General features: G+C 33.9%; 2 protein-coding genes and 1 pseudogene across 7 annotated transcripts; all 3 read left to right on the forward strand.

The window, feature by feature from the left end:
* The first annotated feature begins 2,106 nt into the window (after positions 1 to 2,106).
* On the forward strand, positions 2,107 to 4,488 carry LOC139773484 (cytochrome P450 9e2-like). Its single transcript, XM_071707946.1, has 2 exons — positions 2,107 to 3,730; positions 4,452 to 4,488. The coding sequence occupies exon 1, from the start codon at positions 2,162 to 2,164 to the stop codon at positions 3,695 to 3,697; it is 1,536 nt and encodes a 511-aa protein (XP_071564047.1). The 5' UTR covers positions 2,107 to 2,161; the 3' UTR covers positions 3,698 to 3,730; positions 4,452 to 4,488.
* LOC139773482 (DNA helicase MCM9) lies at positions 4,455 to 18,732 on the forward strand. 6 transcript variants are annotated; one of them, XM_071707941.1, is made up of 13 exons: positions 10,301 to 10,384; positions 11,893 to 11,960; positions 12,080 to 15,359; positions 15,673 to 15,814; positions 16,101 to 16,262; positions 16,363 to 16,488; positions 16,561 to 16,667; positions 16,817 to 17,033; positions 17,148 to 17,381; positions 17,486 to 17,856; positions 17,931 to 18,140; positions 18,267 to 18,421; positions 18,510 to 18,732. In XM_071707941.1, the coding sequence occupies exons 3-13, from the start codon at positions 15,265 to 15,267 to the stop codon at positions 18,560 to 18,562; spliced, it is 1,872 nt and encodes a 623-aa protein (XP_071564042.1). In that variant the 5' UTR covers positions 10,301 to 10,384; positions 11,893 to 11,960; positions 12,080 to 15,264; the 3' UTR covers positions 18,563 to 18,732. The 6 variants fall into 6 exon arrangements, with proteins under 6 accessions (XP_071564044.1, XP_071564042.1, XP_071564040.1 ...); XM_071707939.1 differs by having other exon boundaries at positions 11,893 to 15,359; XM_071707940.1 differs by lacking the exon at positions 11,893 to 11,960.
* On the forward strand, positions 7,748 to 10,290 carry LOC139773483 (cytochrome P450 9e2-like; annotated as a pseudogene).
* Positions 18,733 to 18,798: the final 66 nt, after the last annotated feature.

Genomic DNA, 18,798 nt, shown 5'->3' on the forward strand with positions numbered 1-18,798 from the left:
TCACGAAAAAATTTCGACGTTTCCTTGCAATAAAATTAGTCTAATTTAACTTTTTTCAAAAACATTTTGGTTTAACTAATAGAGGTACTAATTATCTATAAAACAAGCTCAGAAACAGTTCAATCGATTTATTAGATTTTTCTCTATCGTGTACACAAACTAAAAAAAAACTGTTTTGAGAAAATCGCGTTTAAAGTTTGCGGAACAGAAAAGTACTACTTATTGAAAACTTACAGCAGTCACAGTACTTTGAAATTCGGCCTAAAATTTTAAGAGGATATTCTCAGATAGTGCTACTATCGATTAAGACTACTTCTGGAAATTCGATTTTTTGGACCCTATAAACCAGGTTCCCCCCTTAAGCACAATAGGTTAGAATGATTAGATTGTTATACTTAAAAATATATGCAGTATAAAATTAAATCAATAATTATTACAAAATTATTACAACTTGTACCATCATTACCAGCTTATTGAGTTTATGTTCACTGCTGGACATATGCCTCCCTTAAATTCTATGAAATAAATAGGAAAAAAGAGTTAAAAATGTCATTCAAAATTCTATTTTAATATTTTTAAATTTCACTAAAACATTTTAATAAAAACACATGAGTTAACAATTTCAAGGAACAGAGAATAAATATGTCACAAATGTATAAAATTTAATATTCTGTTCAAGTTTTATATACGTTATTCTTATTTTGAAAAAATTGTTGTTTGCTTACCAAAATAGATGTTATTCAGCAAATTTAATTTTATTTCTAAGCGAAAGAGAGATGTTATCGTTCAGTCATTGTATTCAAAATCAACTGCTCCATGTATTAATATAATATGATACGTTAATTTCTTAGAAAAAGGTCAAACAACAAATATCACATAAGAGGTCTGTCCAAAAAAATTCCGAACTTTTTTATAATTTCGAGAGTTAACTTACAACTTATTCAGTCTTGTCTCCCTCGAAATATGTTCCTTCTCGGTTGATACACCACTCCTATTGCCGTTTCCACTTCTGGAAACAATCCTGGCACGCGATTTTTAGGATCGCGAGTAAATCCGAACATATTTCGAAGAAAACAAGACTGAATAAGTTGTAAGTAAACTCTCAAAAATTATAGAGACAGTTCGGAATCTTTTTGGACAGGCCACATATTTATATATAAAAAAAACAAGAACTTAAAAATTAACTAGTAAAAAAATTAGTTAAAAAAAAATAGACTCCCGACTGCAGCCTAAAGTTAAATAATAATAAAAAACAAATAAAGCTAAAAAAATAAATGATAAAAAAACAGGTAAAAAATTCAAAACAATAAATAAAAAAAAACAGGTTTAAAAAGTTTAAAATAATAAAAAATATGAAAAGGTAAAATTTTCTAAAATTGTAATGCATATATAATAAAATATACTTTTTATTTTTATGTTATAATTAATTGCACATTTAAAAAGAGCAGTTTGGAGACGCTCTATCACCAAATCTAATCATATTTCCTATCTTACGATATTAACATTAAATATATACGCGCGCGCGCGTGCGTGTTTGTGTATATATGTACGAATAATAAAATAAGTATAATATATGTAATAAGTATAAAAATTTGGCGTGGCGTCTCTTGGCTGCTCTTTTTAAATGTGCAATTAATTATAGCATAAAAATAAAAAAGTATTTTTTATTATATATATATATGTGTATATATGTATATATACATTTTTTTTAATCGAAATTCTATCTCATGACGGCCTTGGATGTTAAATTTATTATATACATATAACATATGTAATATATTATACATAAACGTAACAAGCACATGATGAATCAATTATTTAATTATCAGAAATTTTTCGTATTAAAATCCAGTTTTTATGGAAATATTAGATAGACTTTTTTAAAATAAAATTATAATAATGAATGACTTTTGATAGAAGTCAAGATATTAAAATCTGTTGTTGTGCGCATTTAATCGCACAGCTTATCTTGTGTGCACTGATACGACAAGTATCATCGCAATGATTTCAAGTCCGAGAAGCGTTTCTCCCCCTTCCTATCTTGGTTTTCTTACATATATAGGTACATACATGCGTAAAATGCGCTACACGTACGTATTTATAAAGTTCTACGTCGCGTCCGACGAAGCATCTCGTTAGTCTATTATCTCATCGCATCACGATGGTTTCGACCTTCGTGTTGTTGCTGACTACTCTAGTCGTCATCGGCGTTCTGAAAATTCTTTCTGTGCTGCATCACGCGTATTTTTACTGGAAGAATAAGGGCCTACCTTACCTGCCAAATTCGCTATCGTCTTTTATAACAAATTGGAAAGTGTTTCTTGGCTACATCTCACTGGCCGATTATTGCCAATACATATACAGTTCCTTCCCAAACGCTAAATATGTTGGAGGAGTGGATTTTTTTACGCCTGCCATATTTTTGCGCGATCCTGAGCTGATTAGAGACATCATGGTGAAAGATTTTGAACATTTCCCGGATCATCGCATCTTCGTTGACGAAAGCGTAGAACCGCTGTTTGGCAAAAACGTCTTCTCCTTGCGCGGAGATCGTTGGAAAGAAATGAGGACTACGCTAAGTCCCTCCTTCACCGCCAGCAAAATGAAGTTCATGTTCGATTTGATATCGAAATGTTCTCACGACTTCGTCAATTATCTGGTCGACCATCCGGAACTCTGTCAGGAGATCGAAACAAAGGCGGCCTTTAGACGATACACCAATGACGTAATTGCTACGGCAGCCTTTGGCATAAGTGTGAATTCTATGAAAGATCGAGACAATGAGTTCTATACAAGAGGAATAGAGGCTACCACACTTTCTTCCGGACTACTAACGCTTGTTAAGTTTATATTTTTACGCGTGTGTCCACGGCTTGCTAAATTAATAGGTGTATCTTTCTTCCCGTCGGCCACGTCCAAGTTTTTTAAGAAGATCGTAGGGGAAACCATTAGAGAGCGAGAAACACAAGATATCGTCAGACCAGATATGATTCATTTGCTAATGCAGGCTCGGGACAAGGACAGTGCCAGTATACCGAAAATGACATTGGACGATATCGTTTCGCAAGCTTTTATCTTTTTCTTCGCTGGTTTCGATACCTCCTCGACCCTGATGTGTTTCGCTGCTCACGAGCTGGCGGTTAATCAAGATGTTCAGGATCGCCTGCGCGAGGAGATCTTGCAGCATCTTACCGAAGGAAACGGTGAGATTTCTTACGAGTCGCTATCGAAGATGTCTTACATGGACATGGTAATTTCCGAAGCTCTCAGAAAGTATCCACCATTTATCTTCATCGATAGACTTTGCGCTAAGGAATACGAACTACCTCCGTCGCAACCAGGCAACAAAAATGTGATCGTCAAACCTGACAATATATTGATGTTTCCCGTTTATGCTATACATCGCGATCCAAAATATTTTCCGAACCCGGATAAGTTCGATCCCGAAAGGTTCAGCGAGGAGAACAAGGACAACATTTTACCATACACTTATCTGCCATTCGGTCACGGGCCTAGAAAGTGTATCGGCAATCGATTTGCTCTTATGGAGACTAAGATTCTGATAGCTCATCTTTTGCAAAAGTTTACTTTGAAGACTGTACAAAAAACCGTCGAACCAGTTGTGCATTATAAAAAGGAGTTTTCGCTGGGCCCTGTTGGCGGATTTTGGATTGGCTTGGAGAAGAGAGAAATGTGAAAATCTTGTGCGAAATACATAATTCTATATACGGTATGGTTGTGTTCGTAAAAATATTATCGCATTTTTAACTTGCAAAACATTCAACGCTTTTAAAGATGATTAAAGTGTACAATAAGATTTATTTGCGCTGTATTATCATCCAATGCACAAATCGAATAATTGTGTTTGCTAAAAGGAAATGAAAAAATTGATAAGCATTGTCACTTGCTTAGACTCGCGAATCTACTCGACGTGTCGATCATTTTTAATGACTTATATAACTTCGACTTGTCGTCCAATAGCACAGTAGAGGTGATGGAGATACGATATCGTTAATTCTTTATATAAGAGTAAATAGTTTTATTGCGCGAACGTCTATTGCATTTTTCTACTTTTGAGACAATTTCGTTTCTTATTAGTTCAAATTACTTTTACTTTTAGTTCAGATTTTCTTGTAATTTATTGTAAAATTAAGCATTCGACGTTATACGTAATATTTTTTAAGAAAATTTAATCGTATCATTAACCGTTGGTGCGATATACGCATTATGTACCTATAATACGTATCGTATGCGCACTTTTTCATATTTTAATTATAACATTTTTAATATCTTTAAAATTATAATATCTTATATGATACCTTAGTAAATGTTCTAAAAATGCGGAAAACTATTTTATATTCCTTCAGAAAATAATTAGGGTAAATAGAGAGAACATTGAATTTTGTATCTATTTGTATCATAAGTTTAATATCAAAGCGCATTTCTTTCAGTTGTTTCAGTTTACCTCATATAAATGCTGAAGTTTAATTGTGTCATTGCCAGTTTCTTCTCCATTGACAGTGGTCTTGTCATTGGTAGGTTTGTAGATCCGTTAGATACTTATTTATCAATTACTTTTTTGGTCTAATTTAATCATGTTTTTATTGTGTCCCTTGGAAAATGTTGTAAAATATTTTTGTTTGCTTGAGGAGTAAGTTTTAATTAACTTCTGAAATAAAAATATGTAGTGGAAAATGTAATCACACTGCACGAATTTAAAATATCTTAAAATGATGAAAACGTTTGCTCTATATTTAATATTAATCTTATTTAATAACTACTATATATTAGTTTAACGTTTAGTAACTTTGTCATAATCCGCTATTTTCCAAGGGGCAATTAATAAATTTTTTTAATTTAATAATAGAACACACCGTTCATAGATACACTACATTTTACTAAATAAGATAAAATTGCATGACAAGTAAGTTAATAAAATATTATGATAATAGGGTAACTGGGAGGAATATTTTTTCCTATTTTTCTTTCTCTTTGAAGTATCTTTGCATACTGGTCTCCTTTTTCCTTCTTTTATCTGTTATTTGTATATGATTTTAATAAAATATTTTGATTGTTTACTATCCACTCATAAAAAGAGCCGTGTAAAGCCGGTATCAGACTACGGATTGGGATTGAGATTAGATTGAAATTTAATCAATCAGAATAGAGAAAACTGATCTCAAGTTTAGTGAACTTTGTTGACGCTTTTCCGCGATGCTGATTGGTTCTCTCATTGCGTTTACTTCGTGATGAGCGGCTGTCATTGCATATTTTAACAGTTATGTGTATCAAGGAGTTAATAAAATATAATAGTAACAGTGTAATATTAATTGTTTGTATTTAAGTATTCAATTCGAGAATTTAAAGGTTGAAGTATTTTAGCACTTGCTTCTACGTCAACAAAGACTTCTCTCTTTTTTTTTGTATTCATTCAAGATTGTATTTTAGATAAGTTTTACAAAACGTTTTTATTATAATCTTTATTCTTAATTTTTATAAAAAATGATACTTTGTGTAACATTTTATTTTTAGTAAACGGTTTTTGTTTTCACCCTGTTGACATTACGTATGAGATATTTTGTGTATAAATGTTTTACGATGACTATATAAGGTTATATCTTATACATGAATCTACGACGATTTAAAGTATTTGGATAGAATTAAGAAAGGGAATAAAATAACGACAAAAAGAAGGAAAGAAGTAAATAAAAGAATGAAAGAGAAACAGAATTTCTTAAATCATACTTTGCGTTTTTCTGTGTAGTTCTTATTTGTGTCAAATTTTTATTTAAAAGGTTAAGATTACTATTTAATAAGGTAAATGAGTTTGTTATTGTTTAGAGATAAATTAGTATAGTTTTTTACGCTATGTCTATTGCTAATTATTTTAACACACTACATATTATAATATTTGTCTATATGTATAGTTTTAATTAGCTTGGAAAGGAACAGGATATAAAATTTTGATAAAGTACAGACAGTGAAACTTGCAGTATCGGTAAAAATTAATAAAATTATAAGTCAAAGTAAAAGATATTTTTTAGTATTTTGAAATAATATATTAAAGTCAGATACAAATAATGTTAGAAGATAATTGAATTTATAAATTTTATAATATTTTTATAAAATATGTAAAGTATAAAATATGAGAGAGACAGAGAAAAAGGAAAAGAAGGAAACAGAGAAAAAGAAAAAGAAAAAGAGAGAGAGAAAGAGAGAGAGGGGGGTGGAAGAGAAGTAGGTAAGCCTTGAAATAATAATTAAACTTATATTGTGCGTAAATCGTCGATGATAAAGATGGTGATAACATGTTTCTTTATAATTTTTTTCTGCGTGATTAGATGTGATGACAAAGTTAAAGATGACGAACAAGAGAAAAGGAAGAAGACGGAGAGAGAGAAAAAGAGAGAGAGAGAGAGAGAGAGAGAGAGAGAGAGAGAGAGAAGTTAAATATTCACCTTTGTAATCAAAGAGATAATATAATGATAATATATCGCCTGTTAAAAATTTCATATATAAAGAATTATATGTATAGTTTTTGTTTTCGAGGCTTTTAATTAATTATTAAATTTATTTTTTGAGACTTTTAATTAAATATTAAAAATGTATTTATATCTTTGCGAGACATAAAATTAATGGCAAGATTCCGATAACCCTGGCGCCTTAATTTGACGATGGTTTCTGGTAGTACTTTTAACGCTGAACAAAAAATTATATAGGTCTTATAGGGCTCACCGCTCTGGTTTTCAAGATACACAGTGTTAAAGTTAAAAATAAATAATATGAATTTTTAAATAATACTTCAATTGTGTGTTTATAAATAGTACACATGTAGGCGAGGGAGGGGCTACCGCCCCTCCCCCGCAAGCAGGGAAGGGGGGGTGGGGGTAAACCTCGGTTCGCGTGAAAAGTTAAAAACCCATTCTTTTTTCTTTCGTCGCTTTGTATAAAAAGTTGCATTGTGTAAAAATATTTAATATCTGTAACAGATAATGTTATAGCAGAGAACAATTAGGATATTGAAAAAAATGGCACCTCGTGACACCTCGTTTTGCGTGGAAAGTGTATGCGTGGAGGCAGTAGGTTCCGCCCCCTTGCGGGGGGCTCCACTATTGTTAAACTAGACACATAGTGTACCTTCAAAGTACATATGTCGGCTTTCCACCGTGAAAAGTTGTAAACCTATGTGGCACCTCGTTTCATATCGACAACATATATCAAGGTCATTGAAATCGGTGAGGTCGCCCTTAATCAAAAGTTTTACCAACTTTAACACTGTATATCTCGAAAACCAGAGCAGTTAGCCCTATAAGACTTATATAATTTTTTGTTCAGCATTAAAAGTACTACCAGAAACCATTGTCAAATTAAGGCGCCAGGATTATCGGAATCTAACCAAATCAATTTAAATAAAAAGATTTGTTTGTATAAAATCATTTAAAAGTCATGTTGTTATATTACCGTAATTAAATTTTTCTTAATGTGGTATTACTAAAAAAATAGCAATATTAAATATTATTGTAAATGTTGTTTTGTGTAATAATATAGTAAAAAAGTTAAATGGCGCGCGCCTGTAGTGTTCTAGTATATGTATATATATATGTAATATACATATAATATTTTATACGTATAAACGTAACAAGCGCATGATGAATCAATGTCAATTATTTAAACATCAGAAATTTTTCGTATTAAAATCCAGTTTTCATGGAAATATGAGATAGACTTTTTTAAAATAAAATTATAATAATGAATGACTTTTGATAGAAGTCAAGATATTAAAATCTGTTGTTGTGCGCATTTAATCGCACAGCTTATCTTGTGTGCACTGATACGACAAGTATCATCGCAATGATTTCAAGTCCGAGAAGCGTTTCTCCCCCTTCCTATCTTGGTTTTCTTACATATATAGGTACATACATGCGTAAAATGCGCTACACGTACGTATTTATAACGTTCTACGTCGCGTCCGACGAAGCATCTCGTTAGTCTGTTACCTCATCGCATCACGATGGTTTCAACCTTCGTGTTGTTGCTGACTACTCTAGTCGTCATCGGCGTTCTGAAAATTCTTTCTGTGCTGCATCACGCGTATTTTTACTGGAGGAATAAGGGCCTACCTTTCCTGCCAAATTCGATATCGTCTTTTATAACAGTTTGGAAAGTGTTTGCGGGCTATATCCCATTAGCCGATTATTGCCAATACATATACCGTTCCTTCCCAAACGCTAAATATGTTGGAGCAGTGGATTTTTTTACGCCTGCCATATTTTTGCGCGATCCTGAGCTGATTAGAGACATCATGGTGAAAGATTTTGAACATTTCCCGGATCATCGCAGCTTCGTTGACGAAAGCGTAGAACCGCTGTTTGGCAAAAACGTCTTCTCCTTGCGCGGAGATCGTTGGAAAGAAATGAGGACTACACTAAGCCCCTCCTTCACCGCCAGCAAAATGAAGTTCATGTTCGATTTGATATCGAAATGTTCTCACGACTTCGTCAATTATCTGGTCGACCATCCAGAGCTCTGTCAGGAGGTCGAAACAAAGGCGGCCTTTAGACGATACACCAATGACGTAATTGCTACGGCAGCCTTTGGCATAAGTGTGAATTCTATGAAAGATCGGGACAATGAGTTCTATACAAGAGGAATAGAGGCTACCACGCTTCCTTCCGGACTACTACCGCTTGTTAAGTTTATATTTTTACGCGTGTGTCCACAGCTTGCTAAATTAATAGGTCTAACTCTTTTTCCGTCGGCCACGTCCAAGTTTTTTAAGAAGATCGTAGGGGAAACTATTAGAGAGCGAGAAACACAAGATATCCTCAGACCAGATATGATTCATTTGCTAATGCAGGCTCGGGACAAGGACAGTGCCAGTGTACCGAAAATGACATTGGACGACATCGTTTCGCAAGCTTTCATCTTTTTCTTCGCTGGTTTCGATACCTCCTCGACCCTGATGTGTTTCGCTGCTCACGAGCTGGCGGTTAATCAAGATGTTCAGGATCGCCTGCGCGAGGAGATCTTGCAGCATCTTACCGAAGGAAACGGTGAGATTTCTTACGAGTCGCTATCGAAGATGTCTTACATGGACATGGTAATTTCCGAAGCTCTCAGAAAGTATCCACCATTTATCTTCATCGATAGACTTTGCGCTAAGGAATACGAACTACCTCCGTCGCAACCAGGCAAGCAAAAATGTGATCGTCAAACCTGACAATATATTGATGTTTCCCGTTTATGCTATACATCGCGATCCAAAATATTTTCCGAACCCGGATAAGTTCGATCCCGAAAGGTTCAGCGAGGAGAACAAGGACAACATTTTACCATACACTTATCTGCCATTTGGTCACGGGCCTAGAAAGTGTATCGGCAATCGATTTGCTCTTATGGAGACTAAGATTCTGATAGCTCATCTTTTGCAAAAGTTTACTTTGAAGACTGTACAAAAAACCGTCGAACCAGTTGTGCATTATAAAAAGGAGTTTTCGCTGGGCCCTGTTGGCGGATTTTGGATTGGCTTGGAGAAGAGAGAAATGTGAAAATCTTGTGCGAAATACATAATTCTATATACGGTATGGTTGTGTTCGTAAAAATATTATCGCATTTTAACTTGCAAAACATTCAACGCTTTTAAAGATGATTAAAGTGTACAATAAGATTTATTTGCGCTGTATTATCACCCAATGCACAAATCGAATAATTGTTTTTGCTAAAAGGAAATGAAAAAATTGATAAGCATTGTCACTTGCTTAGACTCGCGAATCTACTCGACGTGTCGATCATTTTTAATGACTTATATAACTTCGACTTGTCGTCCAATAGCACAGTAGAGGTGATGGAGATACGATATCGTTAATTCTTTATATATAAGAGTAAATAGTTTTATTGCGCGAACGTCTATTGCATTTTTCTACTTTTGAGACAATTTTGTTTCTTATTAGTTCAAATTACTTTTACTTTTAGTTCAGATTTTCTTGTAATTTATTGTAAAATTAAGCATTCGACGTTATATATAATATTTTTTAAGAAAATTTAATCGTATCATTAACCGTTGGCGCAATATACACACTATGTACGTATCATATATATATATATATATATGCGCACTTTTTTATATTTTAATTATAACATTTTTAATATCTTATATGATACTTTAGTAAAAGTTCTAAAAATGCGGAAAATTATTCTAATGCTTATATTCCTTCAAAAAATAATCAGAGTAAATAGAGAGAACCTTGAATTTTGTATCTGTTTGGATCATAAATTTAACATCAAAACGCATTTCTTCCAGTTGTTTCAGTTTACCTCGTATAAATGCTAAAGTTTAATTGTGTCATTGCCAGTTTCCTATCTATTGACAGTGATCTTGTCATTGGTAAGTTTATATATCCGTTAGATACTTATTTATCAATTACTTTTTTAATCTAATTTAATCATATTTTAATATTGTGTCCCTTTTGGAAAATGTTGTAAAATATTTTTGTTTGCTTGAGGAGTAAGTTTTAATTAACTTATGAAATAAAGATATGTAGTAGAAAATGTAATTACACTGCAGGAATTTAAAATACCTTAAAATGATGAAAACGTTTGCTCGATATTTAATATAAATCTTATTTAATAACTACTATATATTAGTTTAACGTTCAGTAACTTTGTCATAATCCGCTATTTTCCAAGGGGCAATTAATAAATTTTTTAAATTTAATAATAGAACACACCGTTCATAGATACACTACATTTTTACTAAATAAGATAAAATTGCATGACAAGTAAGTTAACACGATAAAGCGCGCGCGTGCCGTAAAGATCGGGCGCCAAATGATTTCTGACTTTCATAAAACGCTTATATCTCGGCAGCCGTAAATGATAGAAAGATGATTAAAAAAAGACTTTGTACTTCGTATTTTGCCCTATTGGCATTACTCAATTGTATTACTCGCAATTATGTATTTTCGTTTATTAAAGCAATAGGTAAAGCGCGAGCTGGCCAGAAGATTCGCGCGCTCCGCCGCATTCATCATTTTCATTAAACGTTTATATCTCGGCAATCGTCAAAGACAGAAAGATGATTCAAAAAGCACTTTTTAGATCGTGCTCTACTCTATTAGAATTGCTCACTTTTATTATTGGCAATTATTTATTTCCGTTTATTAAGACGAAAAAGCGCGCAAAATCTTGAAGATTCGGGCGCCAAGCGATTTTTTATTTTCTTTAAACGCTTATATCTCGGCAACCGCAAACGATAGAAAGACGATTCAACAAGCACTCGTTAGTTTGAAATCTGCGCTATTGGAATTAGTCATTATTAATATTGGCAATTTTTCAGTTTTGATTACTAAGACGAGATAGCGCGCAAGATCTTAACGAAATGTGCGCCGAGCGACTTTTTATTTTCATTAAACATTTATCGTATAATATATTTCGGCAATCATAAATGATACATCGAAGTATATATACGATTGAACGGTATAACTTTTCGGGACATTGTCTCATTTCTAAGATTTCTGGAAAATGACATTTCGGTGCACATTGTCACGTTTCTAAGATTTCGAGATTATGCCCTTTCGGCACATTATCATAGTTTTCAATTTTTGTGATTTTGATTTTTCGGGACATTGCATGTCCACTTATAATCTTTAAAGCAGAGAATAGTAGAAAGCATAAATACAGAGTATTTTCTGCTTTAATCAAAAGCACAAACTATCGTCTGCTTTAATTGTAATCCTTTAAATTTGTATTACAAAACGTTTTTCGAATAAATTTGGGCCATGTATTCACATTACAAATTACATCTTGAATTGCAAGCAAGGATATACTCTCGGCTAGATTCTGTACGGTATATATTTTTACGTATTTTTTCTTTGGCTCTATCGTTTCACACAGTCGTGTCAACCGTCAACCAATACCAACACAGTGGGTGCATCAATGGACAAATAAACGTAGTGTTAATGGTTCGTGGGAGAACATGATATTTCCGGACATACCGATGGCATTCAACTTTCTATAATTTCACTTGGAAGCCACCAGCTGCTGCCTGCGGCTGACAACTTATATGGAATTGTGCTTGCAGGAAATGTGCGGTATACGTATGACTTAAACTCCAGCGATTTACCACGCTTCGATCGAATGGAGCGAAAATTTGCGTTTCGGGCGAAATTTCATGCACGAGAATAGGTGTCCGTCGATCGAACGACACCGGGATTATTGTTGGCACAAGGTTGAAGAATTTCAATGGAGAACGATTTCCGTCTCGTTACGAGTTCATCGTTTATTATACTTTTATCCGGATGGCGTTTCTCCACAAATAAGATATATCGTTAACATCGAAAAATCAGAAAGATCGATCACCTCCTACGCTCCTGCGAAAAAATAGCGTAAGAATTGAAGAATACAATACTATTAATTTGATATATTATTAATCGTACTGTGACAATACACTTTTTAATCGTATACTTTATTATTTCTATGTTTCGTTATTTTTTCAGCATATAGTTGTTTGGGTCAGTTCTTATTTTAGTAGTGTTGAATTTATTTGAAATAAAGATTTTTGTATCAACTTGCAGACTTTTGTGTAGATTCGAAGGAAAATTACGTTACGCGTTTACACTATTTCGTGTCAAAGAGTTTGAGTTCTATTATTTCATACGGTCGAAATGTACCACGATGCATATTATATATGTTACTTACGACTTCTTCCCCGATGGTTTAAAACGTCTCATTGAATGATATACTGTAATGATAAGGCAAAAGAGAGAGTAACTGCAGCTCTCAGAAATGTACATTGCATTTTATTTCTACAATATTTATGTATTCTGGTCATACAGTTAAAATCATTATGCGATCTCTCTGATAATGTAATATTATATAATTCTCTGATGTCTGCGTATTATATGTAACGTTAAACGCACGGAAACGAACGTAAATGATAAATTTAAACGAAGCCCTTTTGAAGATCCACGAGATCACAAGACTTATGCTCGCGATGTTAGAGTACAAAATGGATGAGGCAAGTTTTGTGTGTGATCGTGCGCGGACCAATTATACCTCGGCATATATATCCGGGTACGCGCGGCACAGTAACGCTAATTACACTGTTTCTCTCTACCATCGTGTATCCCGACCAGTAATTTATAACTCAGAAACAGGTCGTAAAGGGAATCGTTACTAATGACATCGTAAAACCAATACAGACGTCATATATTTAATATACATTATCCCCACTTGAAATGTCGCTCCGTGCTCCAATTTAAATCAAACCCCTCCGGGATGTATCGGGGACCCGGGGAAGAAATAATACCGGATGAGAGTCGACAAATAAAAAGATGAATTACGCCGCGATACATTTTCCTAAATCGGATATCGTTAAAACGTTGATTAACTAACGCTTTGTTTCCGGACGCTCGACTTCGATTTCCAGTCTTTCTTTTTTCGCTCAATATAAAGCATTTTGTTCATGAAGAGGATGAATGCGTAAGTAACGTAAACCTGTGCAATTAAAAATATAAGAAAGGAATATCCGTAAATGAATTAATCTATTACGAATATTACGATCAATAAAAAATGTTTTACTTCATCCGCATTGCTTTGAGTTCTTTGATTATACATTAAATAGTTAGTCAAATATTCATCCATTTTTGTTTACTTTGCGTTTCGTTGGACGAGAAAAAAAATTTGCACGCATAATAAATATTTGGGTAACCATATCGGTCCCTCTCTATAAATAATTCCTTTCATACAAGTAATAAGCAAAAAGGAAAGAGAAAAAGCAACACACGGTGTAAAAAAAATTACAGGAAAATCGAGCGAAAAACTCTCACAGCGGATACTATTATCTCTGTCGTGTATATTTTCATCGATTTCCGTTTGCTTCGGCTGCTGTTTGAACGAGCGAAAAATCCGATTTCATCGTAACTGAAATATATATTCAGGAGCCTGGAATATATCTATTCGGCCGAGGCGTTCATTCAACAGCATTTATTCCCTGATGCGCCCCTATCGGATGATAGCACCCCGCGCGTCGTCCCACCCCCTCATCGTCATCACCGAAAATTAGGAGTAGAAAAGGTTTCCAATGTTGCGGAAGAAGTTTTGCCGCAGAGTCCTGCACGAAACCGCGACGCGGAATTATAGGACAGTATAGACTATATATAGACAGTCGAGACACACACACACACACACACACACACACACACACACGAGGGATCGATTAATGGAGGCTCGGTCGCCGATGCGGTTTGGCGAAAAGTAACCGAAACTGCGACCGAGCCCTCCTCTCGGAGCGTGGCGCGAGAACGGTTTCCGGCTCAAATGGAATTTCAAGCGTTTAACTGACAGCTGACGAATCTGCGGCATTGATGGCGTTTTAGCAGACAATCACCGCCGCGTGCCAGGCGTGACATTTTTATCGAAATAGATGGTGTAGCAATGTGGGGAATACAAATCTCATTTGCAAATAAGCCTAAACTAAATTAACAATAAATAAATATATAAATAACACATTATTAAATTAATTGATAGAAGTATATTTTGTAGTCTTTTGGCTTTTATGCAGGAATATAGCAACTGTTATAAACATTTACCCTGGTAAAAAATTTTCTCATATTTTCTTAGAAATTTTGTAAGAATTGGAACTTACGAAAAATTCTGAAAAAATAAATAAAATTTCTCGAAAAAAGATACTTTCAGAAATAATTGCGATAATTTTCGAAATATTTCAGTATCCGTATGTATGAAAATTTTTCTGATAAATTGCAGATTTTCTCATTATTTATTTAAGATTTCTACAATGATGTATTGACGGGAATTATATTTTATTCTTATTTTGATTCTGAGTTTTTCTGAAAAATGTTCCAATTCGTATAAAAAATCTGAGAAAGTCTAAAAATTTTTATAGAAATTCTGATTCTAAGAGTATGAAAAATTCCGAGATATTTTTCCACCACAGCGAAATGCTAATTTTCTGATTTATCCCAATTATTAAAGTTGTTTTATTCATTTATACTTCAATATAGCTCAGTATACTTCAACTAGTCGGATCCTGTAAAAATTTGTGATAGGGATCTGTAGAGAAAGAGAGGGAAAAAGAAGTTAGTCGCAACTCGCAACGGCTCAGCTGGTAGCCAACTCTACCTGACTACCTGAGATCGTTTGGCGGGAAGATAACCACTAACCACGTGTTATTTATGTTGTGCCTTGGGAATCTTGGGATATATCTTCGAGTTAAAGATCAGTGACATTTTATTGTAAAATATCAACATGCTTCAAGATTATCTCTTGAAGCACCACACGAAAGACTTGGAAGACATATTAAATGCTACAGAGGATCACTTAGTTTATTCGATATACGTAAAGTAAGTATTTACAAGCATTTGCTAGGTTAGACTAGTGTGATGTATCTCATTGAGGCTGCGGTCCACTTGACGCTACAAATGCTTTGAAGCGTTCTTCTTCTCCTTCTTTCTTCATTGAACTCGCTGCACTAGTTCAGAGTTCATCTTTTTTACTCCACATTGGAAGGAAACTCTGATCTAGTGCAGCCAGTTCAGAAATAGAAAACAGACCCAAGGATTGCCTGCATAAATCTCTTAAATGTATCAATAAGAATTAATAAAAGTTATAATAATCCTGTAATCGTGTTCTTATCGTATATTAATGACTTTTCAGCTTTGTGCCATTATTTGAGGCTGATGCAGAGAGTGCACAGAAAATCTTACGTAATCCTAAACACTATTTACCACTGTGTAACGAGGCAGCAGTAAAAGCTCAGGAACAACTATGCAAAACTCCGCAAATAGTAAAGACCAAAGTATGAGACTTTATCAGTTATTATTGCATGTGAATTATGTGGATATTATTTGACTAGAAGCGATTATTTTTATTTTGACGAATAAATCTTGAAGTCTATGTCAATTAAAAAGTCATATCTACATATTATCTAATTTACAAATTTTATCTTTTATATAATATATTAACCAGTAAGATATTACATTATTGTAAATATTTAAATAGACACAGATATATAATTTCTATACTGTTGTTAATGAATATTAATATATTCTTATCTGGATCTTACTTTATTATACCATAACCAGGTTCACATTCGAATTACCACAGCACCATTAAAAATCGACGTAAATAAAATTGGTGAGCTAGTTTCGACATCCGGAATTGTGGTACGCATGTCTCAGCCCACAGTTATGAAATTGAAGAAACGTTTTGTCTGTAGAAAATGCAAGCATATTAATATAGTGAAAGTAGGTGAACTTCATGTTTAACAAAAAGCATAATATGAAATAACAACAAATTACAGTTTAAAGCTAGTGTAATGAAAAGTCTTAATTTTTTTCCTTATAGTTAGAATGGGAAAAACAATTGTTTAGAAATATTAAAAGTTGCGAATCATGTCGTTCTCAAGGTGTGACAGCTTCAACGTCTCTAGAACAAGACGATTGTTCTGATTACCAGGAAATGAAGATTCAGGTACAGAAGAAAACTTAATTTTACTATTAGAAATATGTATATTATATACTTGAACAACAATTTTGTATACAGGATAAATGTAAAACAGATACAAGGAGTGGCTATTCGGTGGGTCTGCAAGTAGTTTTGTTGGATGATCTTGTTGACAAATGTAAACCTGGAGACAATGTAGATGTCAGGTTCACAAATTACATATTTTTGTATTTTATTAATGTGTATCTATAATTGATATATAATTTAGGGGAAAAAATACCAATATTATAATTAATAAAATCAGAAAATTTGATTTAACGATTAACTTCAGTTATAAATATAAAAATATTTGTAGTGGAGTAGTTATACGAAAATGGGGCACGTTGAAGGTTGGCCATCGCGCGGAAGCTACGACGTTCCTGATGGCAAATAGTATTTCTGTATGCAGGAAAATCACTGACGCAACGTTCTCTACAACAGAAATAAAAGACACTTTTACAGCGTATTGGGAACATTATCGAGAGAATGCGTTATCTGGCAGGGATAATATTATCGCCTCTATTTGTCCACAAGTATATTTAAATTTAATATTCTTAAATATTACACAAAGTAATATTTTATAATTTATATCATTAATATCAAAAATTTTAATAAACCCATTCTGTTTCTCTTTTGGTTCTCGATAGTTATATGGGATGTATATTGCGAAATTAGCGTTGGCCGTTGTGTTGTGCGGTGGTGTGACGAAAACTAATGAAACGGGAACGCGTATAAGAGGTGAGCCTCATCTTCTTCTGGTCGGTGATCCTGGCACTGGCAAATCACAATTGCTTCGTGTTGCGTCTCGACTGACTACCCGGTCTGTCTTTACAACCGGTGTCGGAAGCACTGCCGCTGGACTTACAGCAGCTGCTGTCAAAGTTAGTACATGTTAAATGCTTTATTTTCATTCATCGTTTTTAGTTAAGCGATCATTTTGTAAATGAGAAAGATAGAGATATCTACTGTGAAAAATATATTACAGGATTCGGACGGTTGGCATTTAGAAGCCGGAGCTCTAGTGCTCGCAGATGGAGGTGTGTGTTGCGTGGACGAGTTCATAACAATGAGTTCGCATGATAGAACCTCTGTTCACGAAGCGATGGAACAGCAAACGATCTCCATCGCCAAAGCTGGCATGGTGAGCACGCTAAACAGCCGCTGTTCCGTTATTGCGGCCATCAATCCAGACGGTGGATGTTTCACAGGCGAAGAATGGAAAACCTGCTTGGGAAATCCTCTTTTGTCGCGCTTCGATCTGATTCTTCTTCTAAGAGACACTAGAAATCCCGAATGGGACAGATTGACGTCGAATCACATTTTGAAAGCTGCCTGTGAAGACGAAGAAAACAATTCGTAATAATACCCGCATTTCCCTTCCACACAATCGATGTTGCGATCATAGTAATAAAACATATGAAATATTACAGATATTCCGAGGCGTATATGGGTCCTTTGAATTTAACGGGCTTGTGGTCGGAAGAGACTCTCTGCGAATATTTCGCACACGTGCGTGCATTAAAGCCAACGCTAACCGAAGACGCAAAAAAGATACTCAGTGCAACTTATCTTCATCATAGATCAGACCCGTACAGAAAGCCTGAGAGAACGACAGTTCGACTCTTAGATAGTCTTATCAGGTAAAGCGAAAAAGTAATCATTTAAATTAGTCATCAATAATAAGACGAGAGATTCTCTTTTTCGAATGTTTTTTCCTGACTCAATTTCGATTATCGGCGATCTATAACGTCATTGGATATTTTCAGATTAGCTGAAGGCCACGCAAAACTCATGTACCGAACTAAAGTAGAGGTCATTGATGCTGTGACTGCAGCAGAATTGGTTGGAACTACACTATTAAATAGTTCCGATGCCGGTTGTCCATTTCCAACAGATCCAGTAGCAACATATCATTTAAAAGGTATATTAGACAATTTACGAAGTAGTATAAATATATAAAATATTTTAGCATTTTTTATACGATACTAATATTTCAATATTTTTTACAGCAAATGACTTACTCAAAAGGCTTAATTTACAGGAATTGGAACCATACATATAAAGACGTAACTTGCCAATATATCACAATCGAGATTAAAAATTATTTTTAAATTAATGATATTTTTATGATAAATATCTATTAGACTTGATAATCTTCATAAAACTTGACATTTGATGATTTCGCATAGAAAATTGTATCTGATATTTATGATTATATCTTTAAAAATTTTAGTTGTATTTATATATATTTATTACCATTATAATACGTGAAGAAATACAAATAAACCGTCGTATATC

This window comes from Temnothorax nylanderi, unplaced genomic scaffold (assembly GCF_030848795.1).
Source record: "Temnothorax nylanderi isolate EJ_2023f unplaced genomic scaffold, tnyl_v1.0 TNYL_tig0062_pilon, whole genome shotgun sequence".
Lineage (NCBI taxonomy): Eukaryota > Metazoa > Arthropoda > Insecta > Hymenoptera > Formicidae > Temnothorax > Temnothorax nylanderi.

Bases quoted from the DNA above. Each gene is read 5' to 3' on its own strand.
- LOC139773484 (XM_071707946.1), top strand. From the start codon at position 2,162: ATGGTTTCGACCTTCGTGTTGTTGCTGACTACTCTAGTCGTCATCGGC.
- LOC139773482 (XM_071707939.1), top strand. From the start codon at position 15,265: ATGCTTCAAGATTATCTCTTGAAGCACCACACGAAAGACTTGGAAGAC. The intron at 16,668-16,816 runs GTTCACAAATTA...AAATATTTGTAG, and splicing joins GGAGACAATGTAGATGTCAG to TGGAGTAGTTATACGAAAAT. The intron at 17,034-17,147 runs GTATATTTAAAT...GGTTCTCGATAG, and splicing joins TCGCCTCTATTTGTCCACAA to TTATATGGGATGTATATTGC.